The sequence below is a fragment of the Notechis scutatus genome, chromosome 2 (assembly GCF_049901735.1).
Source record: "Notechis scutatus isolate UNSWTSFEM ecotype Mainland chromosome 2, rNotScu1.2, whole genome shotgun sequence".
In the NCBI taxonomy this organism is placed as follows: Eukaryota; Metazoa; Chordata; class Lepidosauria; order Squamata; family Elapidae; genus Notechis; species Notechis scutatus.
Window position 1 is genome coordinate 135,128,258 of NC_142010.1, and position 17,648 is coordinate 135,145,905.

Below are 17,648 nucleotides of genomic sequence, written 5' to 3' on the forward strand. Positions count from 1 at the left end.
CTGCATTTTTATAAACTAATAAAATACATTTGTGAAAAGATGCAGCGATTTCCCATCAGATATTGTGGCTTACCTGATGAGGGCAGGGATGTGTTGAAAAGTCAGCAGAACATCTTATGGGTCATGGGACATTAGAATGCAATTGCTAAATGAGGACAGCAAAATTTCCCTTTTAGTGTAGGCAAGTTATCTGCCTACTTCAACCACTGCTATGCTCTGGAAGTACGGGACACCTGCCTGGGTGCTTGTACCCCCTCATGTCCTCCATTCTATGAGAAACGATGAGCACTGAACTGTTTAACAAAATTGATAGCCACCCACTACAGTGCAGATGAGGCTAATTACCACTGGCCTTACAAAAAGTGAACATTAAACACTGATTTTGCATAGAAGAGACACATCAAACACTGTGGAACTGTGGCAACATGATGTAGACATGTAACACAGCCTATGCATCCCCAGAAGCATGGGATGTCTCAGATTGAGACTTCTGGCACCCATAAAGGTTTCTGAATCCAAAGCCATGCTCAAAACTTCTGGAGAAATTATTTGTTCATGATTCCACTGCTTTGATTTATTCAGGGGGAGGCAAGTAGCAATCCTGCTACCTTTTCTTCAGTAGCTGAATGGATCTGGGGATTGTATACTGAAGGTGAACTCCCGTTTCCCCAGAAGATGTCTTGCTGATTCATTAAGAATTCAAATATTTTGTTATGCATATTCAGATCAAAGAACTAGAAATGTATTGAAAAACATTACTTGAGCTGAATGAAATATTTCAGCCACTCGAAGATTACATTTTGACTGACTTTCAGCGACATGCACGCACAGAGACATCGATAGCTTAAATTGTAGCTTATAAAAACCCATGCAACATTTAGCTCCAGTGGTCCCTAGCATGCTGCAAAATTTCCAGTCAAAATCAGAGTTGGATCTTTTCTTACCTGGCTTTCAGTAGAGAACACTCCAACAGGATAAATGACATAGTCATTTGATAGTGAGAAGGGCAGCATGTAAATTTAATAAATAATAAAGCGAAATCCCACCAGAGAGAACTTGTTTGGATCCTTGGAATTTTAATTTGTATGGACCCATTCATGTGGGATTGACAGCTCAGCTTCCCCCCCTTAACTCTTTCAATGTCTTGAGAGCCATTACCTATGGCTTTACGTGTGGTATGTGACCCAGTCTATATAATTTTCTGTCACATATATACACATTTGCTAATTGAAATACTATTTTAGTGAGCTCCCTTTCTGGACACATAGAAAACGTACTGCTGTACATTTTACCCCTACAGATGAGTGTCATAAAAAGGAGCTTTCAATTATTGTTAAGTGTCTCAATATTTCCCAAAGAAAACTGTTTTAAAACAGAAGCTGAATAGATAATTAAATGTGCATTTTAAAGCACTTCCCATCTTGAGCCATGTCTGGTTAGTCAACCTAATTTCAGAATGAAATACACATTTTTATCTTTGAGCTTATTAAACCAAATCTCACAATGGAGGTTTCAAATTCAGCAATAGATTTCTTTAAAGCAAAACCATTCAAAATAAGATAGCCTGTACAATAATGCAAAATGGTGCTATTCAGAGGAAACCTGTTATCAAATGTTTTTTTTTCATTAATGTGTTTACTTAAGACTCTATGATGCTGATGGATCAAACAGAAAACTAGAATGATTTGAATTTTCAAACATAGCCTCTGCTTTCTGGTGTATCCACAAGAGACCTGGGTTATTTATAGAATGTTTCTGGGAAGTTCATTCCAGCTGAATTTCATTCCCCACTATGGCACACATCCAACCAATCTACAGCAGACGCTGACTTCCTGCCAGTGTGCACTACGCACTTCAAGGACAAAAAAAAAGTTTGTTCTCAAGTTCAACTGAGGTTTTGATTGGAAGATCTAATTTCAACTTTTGTACTACATCTACAAGCCTGCAGCCAAAAGTCTACAACCACTATGTTTTTTTCTGAGTTTGCAAGAAACAATGAATCAATTTACTGTAGGTTTGTGCATCAACATTTTAGTGTGTTTGAATACCGCATGTGAACGCAGAATATTGAATAAAACAAAGGAGTGCTGTATAGCATAAAAAATTATTGTATGTACAATTTGTCACACAAAACAATGATCTTGTACCCAAAACTACTTTGATGTATTTTCTTAATATCAACATGGGAAGATTTGTTTCTGGAACATAGAACATTTATCTGTGTTCCCCTCAAATATTATGTCAAATGACCAAATTTTGGCAATACAATCTTTCAAAAACAGATAGGACCACATATAATTTAGATGTGGGAAATCCGTGTTCCCATTCACATTTTTAACTGTCTCCAACCAGCACAGAATGGCAAGTCAATACTAACAACTCAAAGGAATTAAGATAAAACCAAATCTAACAATTTGCATTATCTTTCTACTTTGGTGACAAGCAACTGTGCAAATATTCAATACAGGGAAATATAGCAAGAGCGTCAACCCAGACATAATTTCATGAGGGTCAAGCAAGCACATACATGTATACTTCTGATTGGCTGAAGGAGCCAAATGAAGGGGGAGGGGAATGGGGGGGACCATTTTTGATTTAGCATTATGTGATATGTAAGATCCCTGATGAGCAAATAAATCAGAACTGGACAGTAGGATTCCCTACTGCTTTCTGATCCAGGCTTCTTCAGAGTGCAAAAAAGTCAGATTTCAGGATGGCAGTACTGAGGAAATCAACAAGGAAGCCGAATCAGATTGCACTGTAATGCACATTTTCAGGATCCCAAACACTGCTGCATTCAAAGCAGGTAGGCATGAAACAATGAAAGGAAAAACTACTACACAGAACAGCTCTTCTCCTTAACCAGTCATTCTCAGAGCTGCCCCACCTTTCCACGTGTAGCAGCTTTTGTTATTCCATTTACTGCCTCACTGCAGTATTGTAAAGAAATCAAATATTCTGGTCAAAATGGGTGGGGTGTGAGAGTAATGGTAAAAAGCTCCAGAGATAAAAGCTACATGTTCTGCAGGGGGAGGGGGAAAGGACGACATCACTGTAACTTGTTAATAAAAACATTTATTTTTCAGTTTATACAGAACCATCCAAAGTTTGCAATGGAAGCTGATGCTTACACAGGCACTTACCCTGCATCTTCAGCTTAAGTGGAGGTTTTTTTTAAATCTTTTGAGGTTATAGGACAAAGGATTTCCCACAAACACAGAAAAACAAACATTGGTAGGAGTGTATGAAGTCCTTTCAAGAGAGGAAAGGAGGCCTGGAGGCGGATTTTGTCTCAAAATGGTGGCAACTGGTTTAATGCCACTTTGTAGCATGTTCACAACTGCAATTATAGAAGCATTACCAGTATTTTAGGCAACCTCCACTCCACTTTTTCAATTTCACCGCTCTGACACAGAAGTTAATGGTGAGGGGGAAAGAAAATAGGAGAAAGGTTTGCAACTTGTAAGGTGCTGCTTTGTTCCTGGCTATAGCTATCACTATAGCTCTGATTTGGGAAACAAAGCACCATCCCACACAAAATCAGGATTTTTGAGGAGGAAATATTCATTTGGGAGAAGAGGGTGGGCCCGAAGGGAATCCAGACTTTGTGGTAGTTTGAGGAGAAAAAAAGCAAACCGTCCCTCTTTGTTAGACAAAGAGGTAAGCAATATTTGTTCAACACGCTATTATGGTGGCTCAAGCTTCAGCTGTGCCGGCATCATCTTTGCTATCTTTTTAAGAACATAAATCCATTGTTTCACGCTATAACAGAATAAAAATAGCACAAAATGGGAAGAAGGCTGGACATCTTGAAGGAGAGGACCATCCCTCCTTCTCACCCACTGATAAAAAAGCAACACTCCCAAGGTGGCTTAAAAAGGAGCACATTGTTCAAATGCAGAACACCCCATCCGTACAGAGATGAAAGATGGTTCAACACAGCGTGTGGTAATGACATGATTTTAGAAAGGGGCAGTGTGTCCTCTACTCCTGGTGGTACAACCTGGGGCAACAAAAATGAATTTGAACTGGAAAGGAGCACTTTCTTTAGCTTTGGGCATCAGCTCAGGTTGGGAAGAGCTGCCTATGGAGAAAGGGACATGGGAGGGAGGCCTTGCCCTTCTGAATCTAACTTTTGGTGACAATTAAGGTAATGTGTGGAGGGGAGGGGTAATAAAAATCTAGCTTTATCTGCATTTATTTCATAAATAACCTGGAAAAAAGTGATGGCCGTGTGCCTCAAAGGAAGGATCTTTTCAAGGCCCTTTGAACAAACAAACAAAAAATTGCATTGTCTCTATCATTCCCTCAATAGTTCTAAAACCCCTGCCACTTCCCTTGCTTTTAACCAGACTTTGCACCCACAAGCACCATCAGCCCATCTGTGCTCATGGATTTTGGTCTCTCCAGTGGGAAGCCCAGGGCCCGACTCCAGATGAGCTGTGACAGAACACCGAGGGCCCGAGACACACCAAACAGCACAGTGTAGTAGTTCATCTCCTTCATGCCATAGTACTGCAGAGAAGGTGGGGAAAAAAAAATAATGGTTAGAAGGCAAACCGAGCAATATTTCCACATACAACCAAACAAGAGGGAAGGCAGATTTCAAAAGCTTTTCCTCCTAATTAACTTAAATCTGGCTGGGATGTTGGTTCTGCTGCACGTCTTTCAGAGTCTCCTCATTTCTTTTCATGCCTAATCCCTGCTCAAAACAACATTAGTTCCCACTAGCCAAGTGTCTAATTCAAGTGAGCCTGTCCTTCTAAACTATATACGGTAATATGAAAGATGCAAATGCATCCCCCTACAGAGTGGATTTTGACAATTGGGCAGAAAAGGATTTTGGTCATTTTTATTTCATTATAGTCTGATTTTATTGGATAAGTTAGCACATCAATCTAAATGTACTAAGGAGGAAAATGACTTGCACATTTTCATGTTGCAAAAAACCCATCCATGAATTATTTCTGTGGCAGCATTTGGTTTAGTGGTTAAGGCACCAGGCAAGAAATCAGGAGGCTATGGTGCTTCAAACTCTTTAAATGTTGGAAATTAGCCATTAAGAAGGAAAAAAAGCAATGAAATAGGTAGAGTAAGCTAAATGCTGAGACAGTCTGACTAACATACACAAATTTCTCTCAACTGTGAGTGTTCACACTGGCTGAGGTTTCTTGATCAAATTGTCTTTGATTAATCAGTGGCCAAGAGGCCCTTCCAAACCATTAGCATAGAAGAATACCATAGCACCTTCTACAATATATTCTCTGAATATCATCCTTTGTGACCACAATTTCATCTAGCACAGCCATTCATTTTAGCTTGCACCTGAATGCATAAGCAAAGGTCTTCCACCCTATCCTTCAAGAAGGAAAGATATTAGAATTAGCAACTCACCTGTAGCAGGACTCCACTATGTGCATCCACGTTGGGCCAAGGATTCTTGGCCTTTCCCTGCTCCAGAAGCACATTAGGGACAATCTTGTATAACTGAGCTACTAGCTTGAAGAGAGGATCTTTGGGAAGATGCTTGAGAGCAAATTCTCTCTGGCAGGTGTAGCGCGGATCGGTCTTCCGCAGTACAGCATGTCCGTAGCCAGGAACCACCTACAATATGAATGTTGCTTAGAGCAGGGATCACCAACCTTTTAGACCTCAGGGAACACTACATTCATAATTTTAAATCCCGTGGACCACTAATATGAATTTTTTTAAAGGATAAATAGTATTTAGTGCAATATAAAAAATGCAAATAATTTATCTGTGGAGCACCAAAATTTTCTCGCGTACAGAACAATGCGGGGAGGCCGTGAACAACAGGTTCTTGTGCTTCCTTTCCAATGACTGATCACCAACGATCACAGCTCTACAGAAGACCTGAGTACTACTAGCACAACTCTTTCTTTGTTTTAGAAAGGATAAACCTATCTTTCTGTGGAATCATACCTCAGCTTCACCTTACAATGGTTCCTATGACTGAGTACTGAGTATACTGCTCCAATCAACAGTGGGAAGAAACAGCAGGGGAACATATTTCTAAATGAAATAACAAAATGCTGCCATCCATATATTTTAAAGAATGGCTGTGGGGCCTGGGGGTATTTTTAAATTGAGAATGCCAGAGTTGGCATTTGCAGAATGCTAGTCTGTCTGTCCATCCATTGCCTGCCTGCCATGAATCACAGAGGTGATTCACTGAAATATCTATTGGAATGAATACAGACTGATTAAATCATAACAGCTTGCTTGGTGTAAACATAGTCATGGAGTTTTCTACAAACCATATTAAAACAAGCCACGATTTTTAGTGCAAAGTCTGAATCCAGCTATTCCTTAAACTAGGGGCACTCATACCTCTATAATTTTGATTTCTTGTCCCAATAGCATATTTTAAAACATACCATAGAACACAGTTTGTTAGGACATATGTATATCATAATCAAGCCATCATATCTATCTATTTTAGCTCTCATTTTCTAATTGGCGTCTGGGAGAAAGATCTCATAGGGGTAAGTTGATGATGGTACCAGTTATTTCTTTCCCACCATCATCCCAAGTCTTTTTATCTGTCTAGATGGGAAACACAATATATGGGGAGTATACTCCCTTAAATTACAAAGGTGAATTATGCAAAATTTAAATGTTTCTAATGTATAACCCATGTCCTACTATTCTGCCTTGGGAAATTAAAGTTTTTCAGTTATGGTCTACTAATTTTCTGGCTCAACCACTACCTTTTTGTGGTATCCCTGTTGAATTTGCCTGGACAATTCAGCCAGATAAAGCAATTCTGCTCCATCTTGTACAGCAGAAGCTCATATTATTGGTCTGTATTTATCGGCTGCCTAGGAATGCTGCAAATTAGAACCCACCACATCTGGACAGTTAGGGGCACTAGTTTAGAAGTGATCAGCTCTGCCCAAATTTGTATACACTGACTGGTAGCAATTCTCCAACATCTCAAGCAGAGAAGCGTTTTCCCCTAGTTAACCACTGCACTTACCCTGCCGGAGTTCAAAGTGTTCCAAATGAAGTCCCTCAGTTTTTCATCAGATACATCCTCACCCAGTTCCTTCTGTAGGTTTGTCAACCACACCAGCACTTCCTGTATCAAAAGTAGTGAGATTTGATGACATTGTAAGAAAAGAAAAAAAGTAGCAGCAGCTCCTCAAAAGCTCTGCCCACAGTGCAAAGTTAACTAAGGCTTTTGGATCACATGTCTCTTACCTGATTTGCGAGACCGTGGAGAGGCCCAGCCAGGCCATTCATAGCTGCAGCAAAAGCTAGGTAAGGGTCAGAGAGAGCGCTGCCCACAAGATGACTAGTGTGAGCGCTGACATTGCCACCCTCATGGTCACTGCAAAAGGAAAGGAGAGAGGGGAGGAGAGAGAGAGTTATCGGCATTTTGGGCTAGCCAGCTTACAGCTGTTATCTACAGAGGTGGAAAGAATTTGGCCAAGTATAAAAAAATAAATATTCACCAACATCTCCCCCCTGAAGAATACTTGAAGTGGAGAACTGAAGCCGGCTTTTAGTCATTGGTCAATTCTTGGGGCAAAATTGCTTTTAATTAATTCAGTTTTGGCAGCACCCAATTCCAGACAGACTCTGTTAAGCCTGGGTTGCACTTCAAAAAACGTAAGTGAGGCCAACATAAAAAAACAATCACTCAATTTAATTAAATTTAAATGACGAACACTACATGGACATGCTGTAAAATAGGAAAAATTAGGGGGGAAATATTCCCCTCAGGGTTTTGCTTTTCTTAAAATTGATTTTTAATAATTAAAAGAAAAGTGTAATAAAATATTTTTCTTTAGAATAGTGAATGCAGAAAGGCAAGACATCTATACACTGCTATTCTTTATTCATTTTTTTTCTATTACAGCTAGTCCTAGTGGTCCCTATCAGGCCACCCTCTGTAGTTTCTGTCAGCCCACCTGCCTTCAACCCATGCTCCTTAGCACACATCTTCAGCATTAACTCACCTGCCCATAGCTCTCACCCACTGACCTGCTTTCCCAGGACTCCAGTCGTATGAGGTCCTCTCTTAATGGTGCACCCAGCCTCTGGGTTAAAACGCCAACGAAGATGAATGGAATTGCTGTTGCTAAGGGATGCCATGCTTTACCACTACACTGCTTTGTGACAGAAATTCCAGCCCTAATTGCCATCATACCCACAAAGACTATCTGTATTTCATTATAGGAAGTCTTTTATTAAGAATATCAGAACTTGACAGTACTTAGAGAACTAGCACTGCAGGAGAATTTTCCAAGGCAATAGCCAAATACTATCCTGTGTCCTGGAGGTAGGCATCACCATTTTCAGCCCTTAAAAAAATCAGTGTTTGATTTGCTTGAGGGCTTATCCAGTGCTAAATTTTGATCTGGATGTCAGTGGATCTGCTTTGATGAGGCTTTCAAGAACAGAAGAAGCCCAAAGAAATGCCAAAAGAAAATGTTTAACACACTTTAAAGTAAATTCAATCAAACTATCAGACTAAATTAGAATTTTACAGGTAGTAAATGTACCCCATATGGTTAAATGTATTAATAAACCAAAGTATACATATTATGTTATGTTCTTAAAATACTAAAGTAGATTACCAAAGTAGATTTAGTTCAGTAAAAGATGGTATAAAAATAAAAAATGCATATTTTTGTTCCCTCCTTCCCTTCAAAAAAGGGAATGGGAGGCTGTCGTCCCCCCCTCCCCCCCCCCCGCTGTAAACTTTTTGGAATGTTTCCCTCTCTCATGTGCCATGTAGTCAGTAGGATCTGAGTTCATCTTAGGGCTTTTTATTTTAAATTGCACCAACAATTATTATTTGTGATAACTTTTGGAGGAATTTTGAATTTGCATTCAAATTTTGACATAAAGACTCTAAACTGTCTATCTTTATTCTAAATTATATGAATGCCTTTACAATGTTAATGCAATCCTTCTTTGCAATCCTACAATACTGCAGACTTTAGTTTTTAAAAAGCAAGCATGACACAGCATTCCTTTACTGACTGTCTGACAAAATTAACTAGGAATTATAGGAAAAAATATAGTGACAAGACCCACGTGTACAGAGAAGTCCCATAAAAGCTGCTTAAAAATTAGATGTATCAGGATGCAAAACCAGATGACCTATACACACATCTGATGTCAGGACTAGAATGCAAAGCTAGGATTTGTGCCATGGCACACTTCAAGCTTTTTTCATCATGGTCGTTTGTACCAGACATATACGAATGTATAAGAATATTCAAACATTTGTATTAGGCAATTTTCTGTTGAAAAAAATGTTCTTTGCCACTAGGTGGAGTTATTCATTAACATCAGCAGCTTCAGCAAGTTTATTTAGATCAATATTGTTGACAGTCTAAGCAACTGTAACTTCCAGAGCTCCTGACTAACTCAAGAGCTCTTAAAGAGTGAAACTATGTAGTGAACTGAAGTCAGGAGCTTATGCTACCATTGAAATCAGACAGTTAAATATTATGCCTTTGGCTAACAATGTCCTCAAAGACACTGAAACACCTTCAAACATCATGCAAAATTATAATGTGGATTATTCGATTTTGGCTTCCTTTTGTGGTTCATAAATCAAAATGTATGGCTTACTTGACAAACCATAATTAAGTGACCATAACAAGAATATATGAACCCAACCATGTTACTCCTCACTTACTGACAACAATTGGGGCTGGCAACTATCTCTAAGTGATGCAGTTATTAAGTGAAACATCATGTGACCTATGACAGTTCCACTGTAGTTATTAAGAATACCACAGCTTGTCATTAAGTCCAGCATCGCATGACTGCAATTTGTGACTTCCTGCTGACTTGCTCACTGACTTTACTTGGAGGAATCCAATTTGTGAAGATCACAAATAGCAATCATGATTGTGAGATGCTGTGACTGTTGTAAATGTACGCTGGTTGCAAAACACCTCAATTGTGACCACTGGGACACTGCAAGAGCCACAAATCTAAGAACCAGTTGTAAACCTACCTTTTCAGTGCCATCATAACTTTGGTTGCTGAACAAGACAGTCAGTAAGTGAGGATTATCTGTATTTTCATCCACGACTTAAATCTGCTGATACTTCTATACCTCCAAATTTAACCACACTGGAAGTAGCCACTGGAAAAATGTGGATTACTCCTGTAACAGCTCATACAATACCCAGAACTGCAACTGCAGCCTCTCTCTGCAATTTTGGGTAGTGATTTCACCCACTTTCCTGGAGCTTTTTTTTTTTTTTTACAATTATCAACCAGCTGCACGCCCCAAAAAAAAAAGAAAAAGAAAAAAAGAGCTCTATCTTTCTCCACTGCTCAATTCAGCCTGTAGCTGTAGATGTACCCAGAGGATCCAGGACTTTCATATAGGCATGGCTTACCTGTGAATCGTGAGGTAGAGCCGCATAAGTTCAATAAATTGGGGGTCAGTGTAGCCCAGCATGTTGGTGAAGTTGTATGACCAGTCTAAGGCGGGATCAATGGCGCCAATGCTGCTACCCTCACGGTAGAGATTGCGATAGATCTTTGCAGCAATACAAGGCAACTTGGCAATCAAGTCCATTGAGTCTTCATAGATGAACTACAAGGCAAAACAAGAAAAGAGGAGGATTGGGAAGACTTGCTTACAAGGCTATTCTCCCAGCAGCACGTGATCTGCGAAGCAGACCCCCCACTGCGGAAGTTTCAGTTAAGGCAAGCTCATATGCAGTTTTAAAGATATTCTTCGTCTAAGAATATATGCCTCTTGTAAGGCTTTAAAGATTGATTTTCCTCCTGGAGCTTTGGAAAAAGATTAGATGACCTGTCCCCCCCACACCCCCACAATCTTTGGAAAAAGACCTAGTTTCCCCCCCGAAGCTTTGGAAAAAGATTAGATGATGGCACATTAGCAGAGTTTGGCTCTGGGTTTTTCTTGTTTTTCATGTATTACGTTGTAACTGGCTGTGTTCTTTAGTTTTTATCATGTTTTTATATGTTTTTTAATCTTTGATTGGGAGCTGCCCAGAGTTGGCTAAATATAGCTATATAAATGCTTTAAACAAATAAATAAATAAGCAGGTCTTCCCTGCTGGAATTGTTAAGACCATTATAAGATTATCGTTAAGGGGCTGGAAAGCTCTTGTCTCTTACTTGCTTAAGTACCTGAATTTGCTAATAAATACTACTACCAAGAGCCTTCGTAAAGACTAAAGAAGAAACACCCATGGTAAAGGGGATGGGTAGCAGTGAGTACCACTGCTACCCGTCATCTCCTGGATTTGTTTTGCATTCCCCATTTGGACTTTCGGTCCTTATTCCTACTCAGCATTATTGAGTAGTCTGGTGGGATAAACGTGCCAATCCTCCTGATCTTCTGCTGGTTGGCACATTCCATCTGCCCACTGCAAATTGGAGGACACACCCAGAACTGAAAAATCACTTGCAATATTATCTGAACGCATCTCTCTCTCTCTCTCTTTCCAAAGCAGGATTTCACATCCCAGCTGTATGTTTTGCAACTGTGGCATCACACAAGTGCCGGGTTACTTCTTACAGCAGCTGACCCGATAAAGAGGTCACAATGCTAAATCTGATCAAATCTGTTCAAAATCTGATCATATGGGAAGGGCACATGGGGAGGACATTATAGCAACCACGAAGCCAAAGCATAACTCAGCAAAATGAATGTTGCCATTCCTGTACTCCTGGGATCTATTTTCTAAAGTGCCTGTAGGCGAGACAAGGAATAATGGATGGAAACTGAATAAGGAGAGATTCAACCTGGAAATAAGGAGAAACTTTCTGACAGTGAGAACAAACAATCAATGGAACAACTTGCCCTCAGAAGTTGTGGGAGCGCCATCACTTGAGACCTTCAAGAAGAGATTGGATTGCCATTTGTCAGAAATGGTGTAGGGTCTCCTGCTTGGGCGGGGGGTTGGAATAGATGACCTATAAGGTCCCTTCCAACTCTGATTGTCTGTTAATCTGTTATTATAACATTCGAAAAGGAAGGATAACTAAAGGGCCTGGCAGGAGGAAATTAAATTAAAAAAAATAGTTTAAGGTAAGGGAAGAGAAAAGAGCAGACACATAACAGAGTGTGAACAGCTCAGAGAAACTCTATCAAACATGGGACTGACAAGGAAGCAGCAGAACAGTCAAGGCAATTCATAGGTTGGATGGAAAACAGAGAACAAGTGGACAGGAGGGCATTATTTAAGAAATTAAAAAAACACACCAGAATCTAGGATCAGATTCCAGCTATTTTCATTTTTGTTGCTCTGCAGAGATTTAGATAAAGAGCACTTTTGAAACAGTAACTTATCACCACCTCTAACATAATGCAGCTGGCAATGAATATGTGGTTTAAATATTTTGCAGGACTCAATATTGACAGGAGTTGAAAAAAATGGCAAAACGGAATGCCAACGGAAGCGTTTATACTAGCAATCAAATGGCCAGTACTGATTACCTAAAAAAGGCTCTGTCAAAAATATGAGAATTCTGTATACAAACAAACTTAAAATGCAAAAAGATGCTGTGAGAGGGTACACATGTACCATCTCTTAAGACAATTCTGCCTTTCTGAGGATCATGCTTCAACTGCAGAAGGCACCTGGGCAATTCCAGGGAGACAGTTGCAGAAAGCTGCTATAGGAATAATCACATCTATTTCGAGTGTCTTTTTGCCCTCAAATTGGAAGAACGATCCATTTCCCTTCTAGCTGCAGGAACAGGAAGTCATTTCAGAGCATGTTTCAACATAAGAGTTGGGGAACCTCCAATCAATGGACCTAATCCAGCAAACCTGATTGGCCCGTTCATCCAGTGAGCATTTTAGAAGCAGCCCTACTCAAGTCTGCCCACATCTCTGATATCTTTCTCCACATCATTCTTTTCTCCACAATTGCAGAAGATGTGAACTAGTCAAGTAATTTGGAGCCACAATGAGAAATAGCTGAAAGATGATGAGCCTACATGTTCTCTCTCGGTTAGTCTATCACTGATGGGGAAGACTTGAGGGAGCTCAGCTTCCAGTTGGCATTCCTGCAAGGTGGTGGTATCAGCTGTCCCTCATAGGATGAAGTTAGGAGTACAGGTAGTCCTCGACTTATGATCATAATTGAGCCCAGCTTTTTTTTTTTTTTTGCTAAATGAGACATTTGTTAAGTGATTTTTGCTCTGTTTTATGAGCTTTCTTGCCAGGGTTGTTAAGTGAATCATTGCAGGTATTACATTAGTAACACGGCTGTTAAATAAGTCTGGCTTTCCCCATTGACTTCACTTGTCAGAAGGTCGCACAATGAGATCCCATGACCACTGCAATCATCATAAATATGAGTCAGTTACCAAGCGTTTGAATTTTGATCACATGGGGCTGCTGCAATGGTCGTATGTTTGAAAAACAGTGCTTGGTCACTTTTTGCACTTTTTGCTATTGTAACTTCAAACAACCACTGAATGAACTGTTGTATGTCGAGGACTACCTGTACCAATTTTACATTCTACGGCAACTGGTTTTGTTTTTGCAGAGTGAACGCTCTGGGAAGGAAGTTATTCACTGACCAAGCAGCTGCTAAATCTGGTTGCTGTGTCCTTCATGCAGCTGTTTTCTATGAGAAGGAGGTGCAGGAATCTTTCTTTCTTTCTTTCTTTCTTTCTTTCTTTCTTTCTTTCTTTCTTTCTTTCTTTCTTTCTTTCTTCTCTCTTTCTCTCTCTCCTCTCTCTCTCTTTCTGGCAGGAGTGTCAAACCCATGTCATTACGTCATCATCATGTGACATATCAGGACTTTTTTCCCCTTCAGTAAACCAGGCATAGGTGTGGCCAGCGCGTGGCGCATCTGGCCCACAAGACGGAAGTTTGACAGCCCTGCTCTATGGAAAACTGACAAGGCAGAGAAGGGAAACGGAGTGCATCCTGAAAGTCCACAGGATCTCATTCTTCACCTCACTTCAAGACAAGACATCATCAATGGCAAGGACAGAACCAAAATAGTTTCTTTGGAAAGAAATTATTCTCTTCTGACAAGACTCCTCAGTTTCAAACCTCAGTATGCTGGAAAGATTACAGTTAATGGGCAGCCAAAGCAAATTTAGCACCGTCTCCCCACCCCCTGCCATTTGCAAATCAGACAGCAACAACTCATGGCAGATAAAAGATCTATACAGCCAGGCCAAAGTCTCCTTGCTTCAGTTCAGAGGGTGTGTGCGCACACACAGTGTAAGTCAGGTCAGAGCACATGTCATTACGCTCAAGGTCTCATATTACCAGGACAGTCAGGGTCGGAGCCCAGAGATTGAGAACCAAGGTCACATGCTATGCTGACTCTTGTCATTTACCATGTGCTAACTGGACAATCTTAGGAAAATTATGTCTACTTGGTCACAAAGACCCTGAAATGACCGAACAGTAACAGAACCATCAGGAAAGAAAAGCTGATGACTGGGCTAACTGAATGGTTAGAATACAGCAGTACTCATTCAGAATTTAGGAAAGTTAACTGGCTAGATTTCTTTCCTTTGCAATTGCTGAGAGGTAAGCTTACATCCCTATCAAAACCTTGATAATTTGAGCAGCATAGTAATTAACGTTAGCAGCATAGTAATTAACGTTAGCAAATCCTAGAATCAAATTTGTATTTAGCAACGTTTACATACATCATATACAAAGTTCTCAATTAGCAGGTGCAATAAAAAGACTCTGAAGAAACAATCTTCAGATTTTGCTGTGACTTTAGTTGTACTTTAGTTAGTTGTAAGAGCACAATAAAGCTTTGACCAACAAAAACTATCAAAAGGTAGTTACTCCAGTTTCTACATTTTAACAGGCAGTCTTATATTTTCAGCCTTAAAAAGAAGTGCAGAGAAAAACAAGTACAAGACAGTGAGTGCACTGTGAACTATAATTGTTCTATGGCACAGCCAAGACCATTCATTTTTGCATTTTCTGTTTATACATACATGCATACAATTTCCAACATGTAACTCTGGTTTTTAATTCTAGGTAGCACAATCAAATGGTGAAGAAAATCCTGCCACGGTAGAGGTACACACATTCATAACAGCGCCAAGCTGGAAGTCATTTCTATAACCTCTTCTACCGACACTTGTGGAAAGCTTGCTGTTTGTAGCTTACCTCCCAGTACTTGGTCCGGCTAATTCCCTCAGAGTAGGCGCGGGCAAAAGTGCTCTCGCTGTTGAGAGCTGTGACAGCAGCACTGAGTTGTGACATGGGATGAAGGTTGGTGGGGAAGTTGTCAAGCATAGTCACTACATGGGAAGGCAGGGCTGCTCTCTTAGCCCACTCTCGAGACACCCAAGTCACCTGAGTAAAGAAAACAACAACGTTGCACATCTATAGCTAGGGGGGGAAAGTGCTATCTAACACCAGTCTTCCATGATCTTGGCTCTTATACAATAAGAGCTCTTATTGTTTTCCCCAGCAGTTCTCCAGACACAAAAAAGGTTGCACAATCACTGTGCAGATCACTTAAATGGGATGAACACTTATTTTATTTATCTATTTATTTGATTTGTCAATCGCTTACAAGATAATAGATATAAGTATAAACATGAGTAAGAATACAGGAAATAGGTACGAATAAAGGGGGACAATAGAACAGGGATGGGAGGCACGATGGTGAACTTATGCATGCCCCTTACAGACCTTTTAGGAATGGGTGAGGTCAATAGTGATTAGTTTGAGGTTAAAGGAGTGGGGGGTTAGAGGATGTAACAACAGAGTCAGGTAGTGCATTCCAGGCATTGACCACTGTTGCGGAAGTCGTACTTTCTGCAATCAAGTTTGAAGCGGTTTACATTGAGATGACAGCAATCTTTGCCATGTCTTATTACCTGTTCTTGGGTAGGAATTTCTCCTGTCACCAGTAACCAAAACAGCCCTTCAGGAAGAGGCTCTGCACCGCCAGGGGCTTTGGGTAGCAGCTTCTGACACTCAGGAATGCTGTAGCCACGGAAACGAATGCCCTAAAAACCAATCCCAGAAGCAGGATAAGAAACCACATTTCAACGGAGAGGCTAAGAGCTAATTACAAAAGTAATATCACCAATTCTGCCCTTCTTACCTCATCAGGATCCAAGACAGAGGTCTCGTATATTAGTCCTTTCATACCTCTCATGCCACCGTAGACCTGGAGAACAAGGAGAGTTACTTAAAACAAAGAAAAAAATTGCCTTCAACTTAATTCTCTAGCTGACACAAATGCTGAAGGCAGAAAAATTACTGCCTTCTTGGATTGTGTCTGTCCCCCAAAATATCTGACTGGACAGTATTTGACAGAAGTCTTCAGGCTTCCTAGTTTCTCCAAATTCCCCTTTTCCATTCAATCTGAGGTGATTTAAGTCATATTTGTAGTTGGCTTGTTGACATACTTTTGCATATATTTCACTTTTTATGCATCATAGAAAAATTGGTAGAGAATTATTCCCAAGTTTTATTACACATTTTTCATTACTTTTGGCACTCTGAAACACAACAGTGATAAGTTTTAATAGTGTCTCTTGCTTCCTATTTGTCTTAATTTTCCCCCTTTCTATCCTCTTTTTGACTGCAGCTTCAATCAAGGCTAGCTTTCCAACTGGCACTCAGAAAACCTACTAAAATATTTCACATCCAGTTTGCACTAGATTACACAGGACATCAGTTTAAAAGCAACTAATGAGATTAATTAAAAACACAGTTCAGTACAGCCTAGGAAGTTAGTAGAAATCAAGAAAACTATTTTGCAGCTCCACACTTTAGAACTGGGTTACAAATAAAATCAGCGACATTGCTGCATGCTTAATCATGACTAGGCTTTTCCTGACTAGTTAAACTTTAACATCAACTACTGTGCACAATGTCAGAAAATGAAATTTCCTAAACTTTTTCCAAAGGCTTCTATAAATAACTTTCTCAAGCTGGTACTCTCTGGATGTTTCAACTACAACTTTCTTTAAGCCAAACTGTCACGGATATACTTGGAGTGAATAATAAGAGACATAATTATCCTCATTAGCATGGAATGGCTTGAGGAAAGCTGAACAAGAAAAACTAGACCTTGGGACAGTAATGTCAGCATTTATTTCTTTTATCTGTCAGTATTTCTGAGCTTTCTTAATCACCAAGGACTCTGGGCAATGAGCAAATAGATTCAAATTAAAACAACAAACATCAGAAAAACATGAAGGTATCTTGACCTCCCCCATTCAGCTTAAGCCAGAGGATACTTGCCATTTGCTTTTGAACAGCAAAGAGTGTAGGGGCTACATGTATTTATGGAGGTAGGGAATACAAAACCTTGCAATACACAAAACGGCTACTATGGAAATGGCCTCCTATCTTGTTTATACCCAATGAACCTTGTAGGAGAGGGGGACTTTTAGAAGACCTTCTTTACATGAATCTTCACATGGACAAATTTTGTTCTAGCAACCTGCTGCCTGATGTAATTGAGCCTGGGAGCCTACTGGTAACCAGTATGTCAACTTTATTGAGATGTTACTGTAGATTTATGGGATTCTCCCATTGGCATTCTTGTCACTGTGTTTTGCATCCGTTGCACTTCTGGGTCATTTCCAAAGGCACATAGAGCATATTAAGAATGTTCCAACTGAGTAGCAATCAAAGTATGAGTTACCCTCACCAGGGC

At 40.0% G+C, this 17,648-nt stretch overlaps 1 protein-coding gene across 1 annotated transcript in view; it reads right to left on the reverse strand.

Moving 5' to 3' along the window:
- Window positions 1-3,059: 3,059 nt before the first annotated feature.
- CS (citrate synthase) overlaps window positions 3,060-17,648 on the reverse strand; it is a 37,133-nt gene continuing 22,544 nt past the window's right edge. Inside the window, exons 4-11 of the mRNA XM_026680030.2 lie at window positions 16,083-16,148; window positions 15,853-15,984; window positions 15,134-15,322; window positions 10,395-10,594; window positions 7,225-7,354; window positions 7,001-7,102; window positions 5,395-5,604; window positions 3,060-4,515 (exon numbers count right to left, since the gene is read on the reverse strand). Coding sequence (XP_026535815.1) covers window positions 4,345-4,515; window positions 5,395-5,604; window positions 7,001-7,102; window positions 7,225-7,354; window positions 10,395-10,594; window positions 15,134-15,322; window positions 15,853-15,984; window positions 16,083-16,148 — 1,200 coding nt within the window. The 3' untranslated portion in view covers window positions 3,060-4,344. The remainder of the gene's footprint in view (window positions 4,516-5,394; window positions 5,605-7,000; window positions 7,103-7,224; window positions 7,355-10,394; window positions 10,595-15,133; window positions 15,323-15,852; window positions 15,985-16,082; window positions 16,149-17,648) is intronic.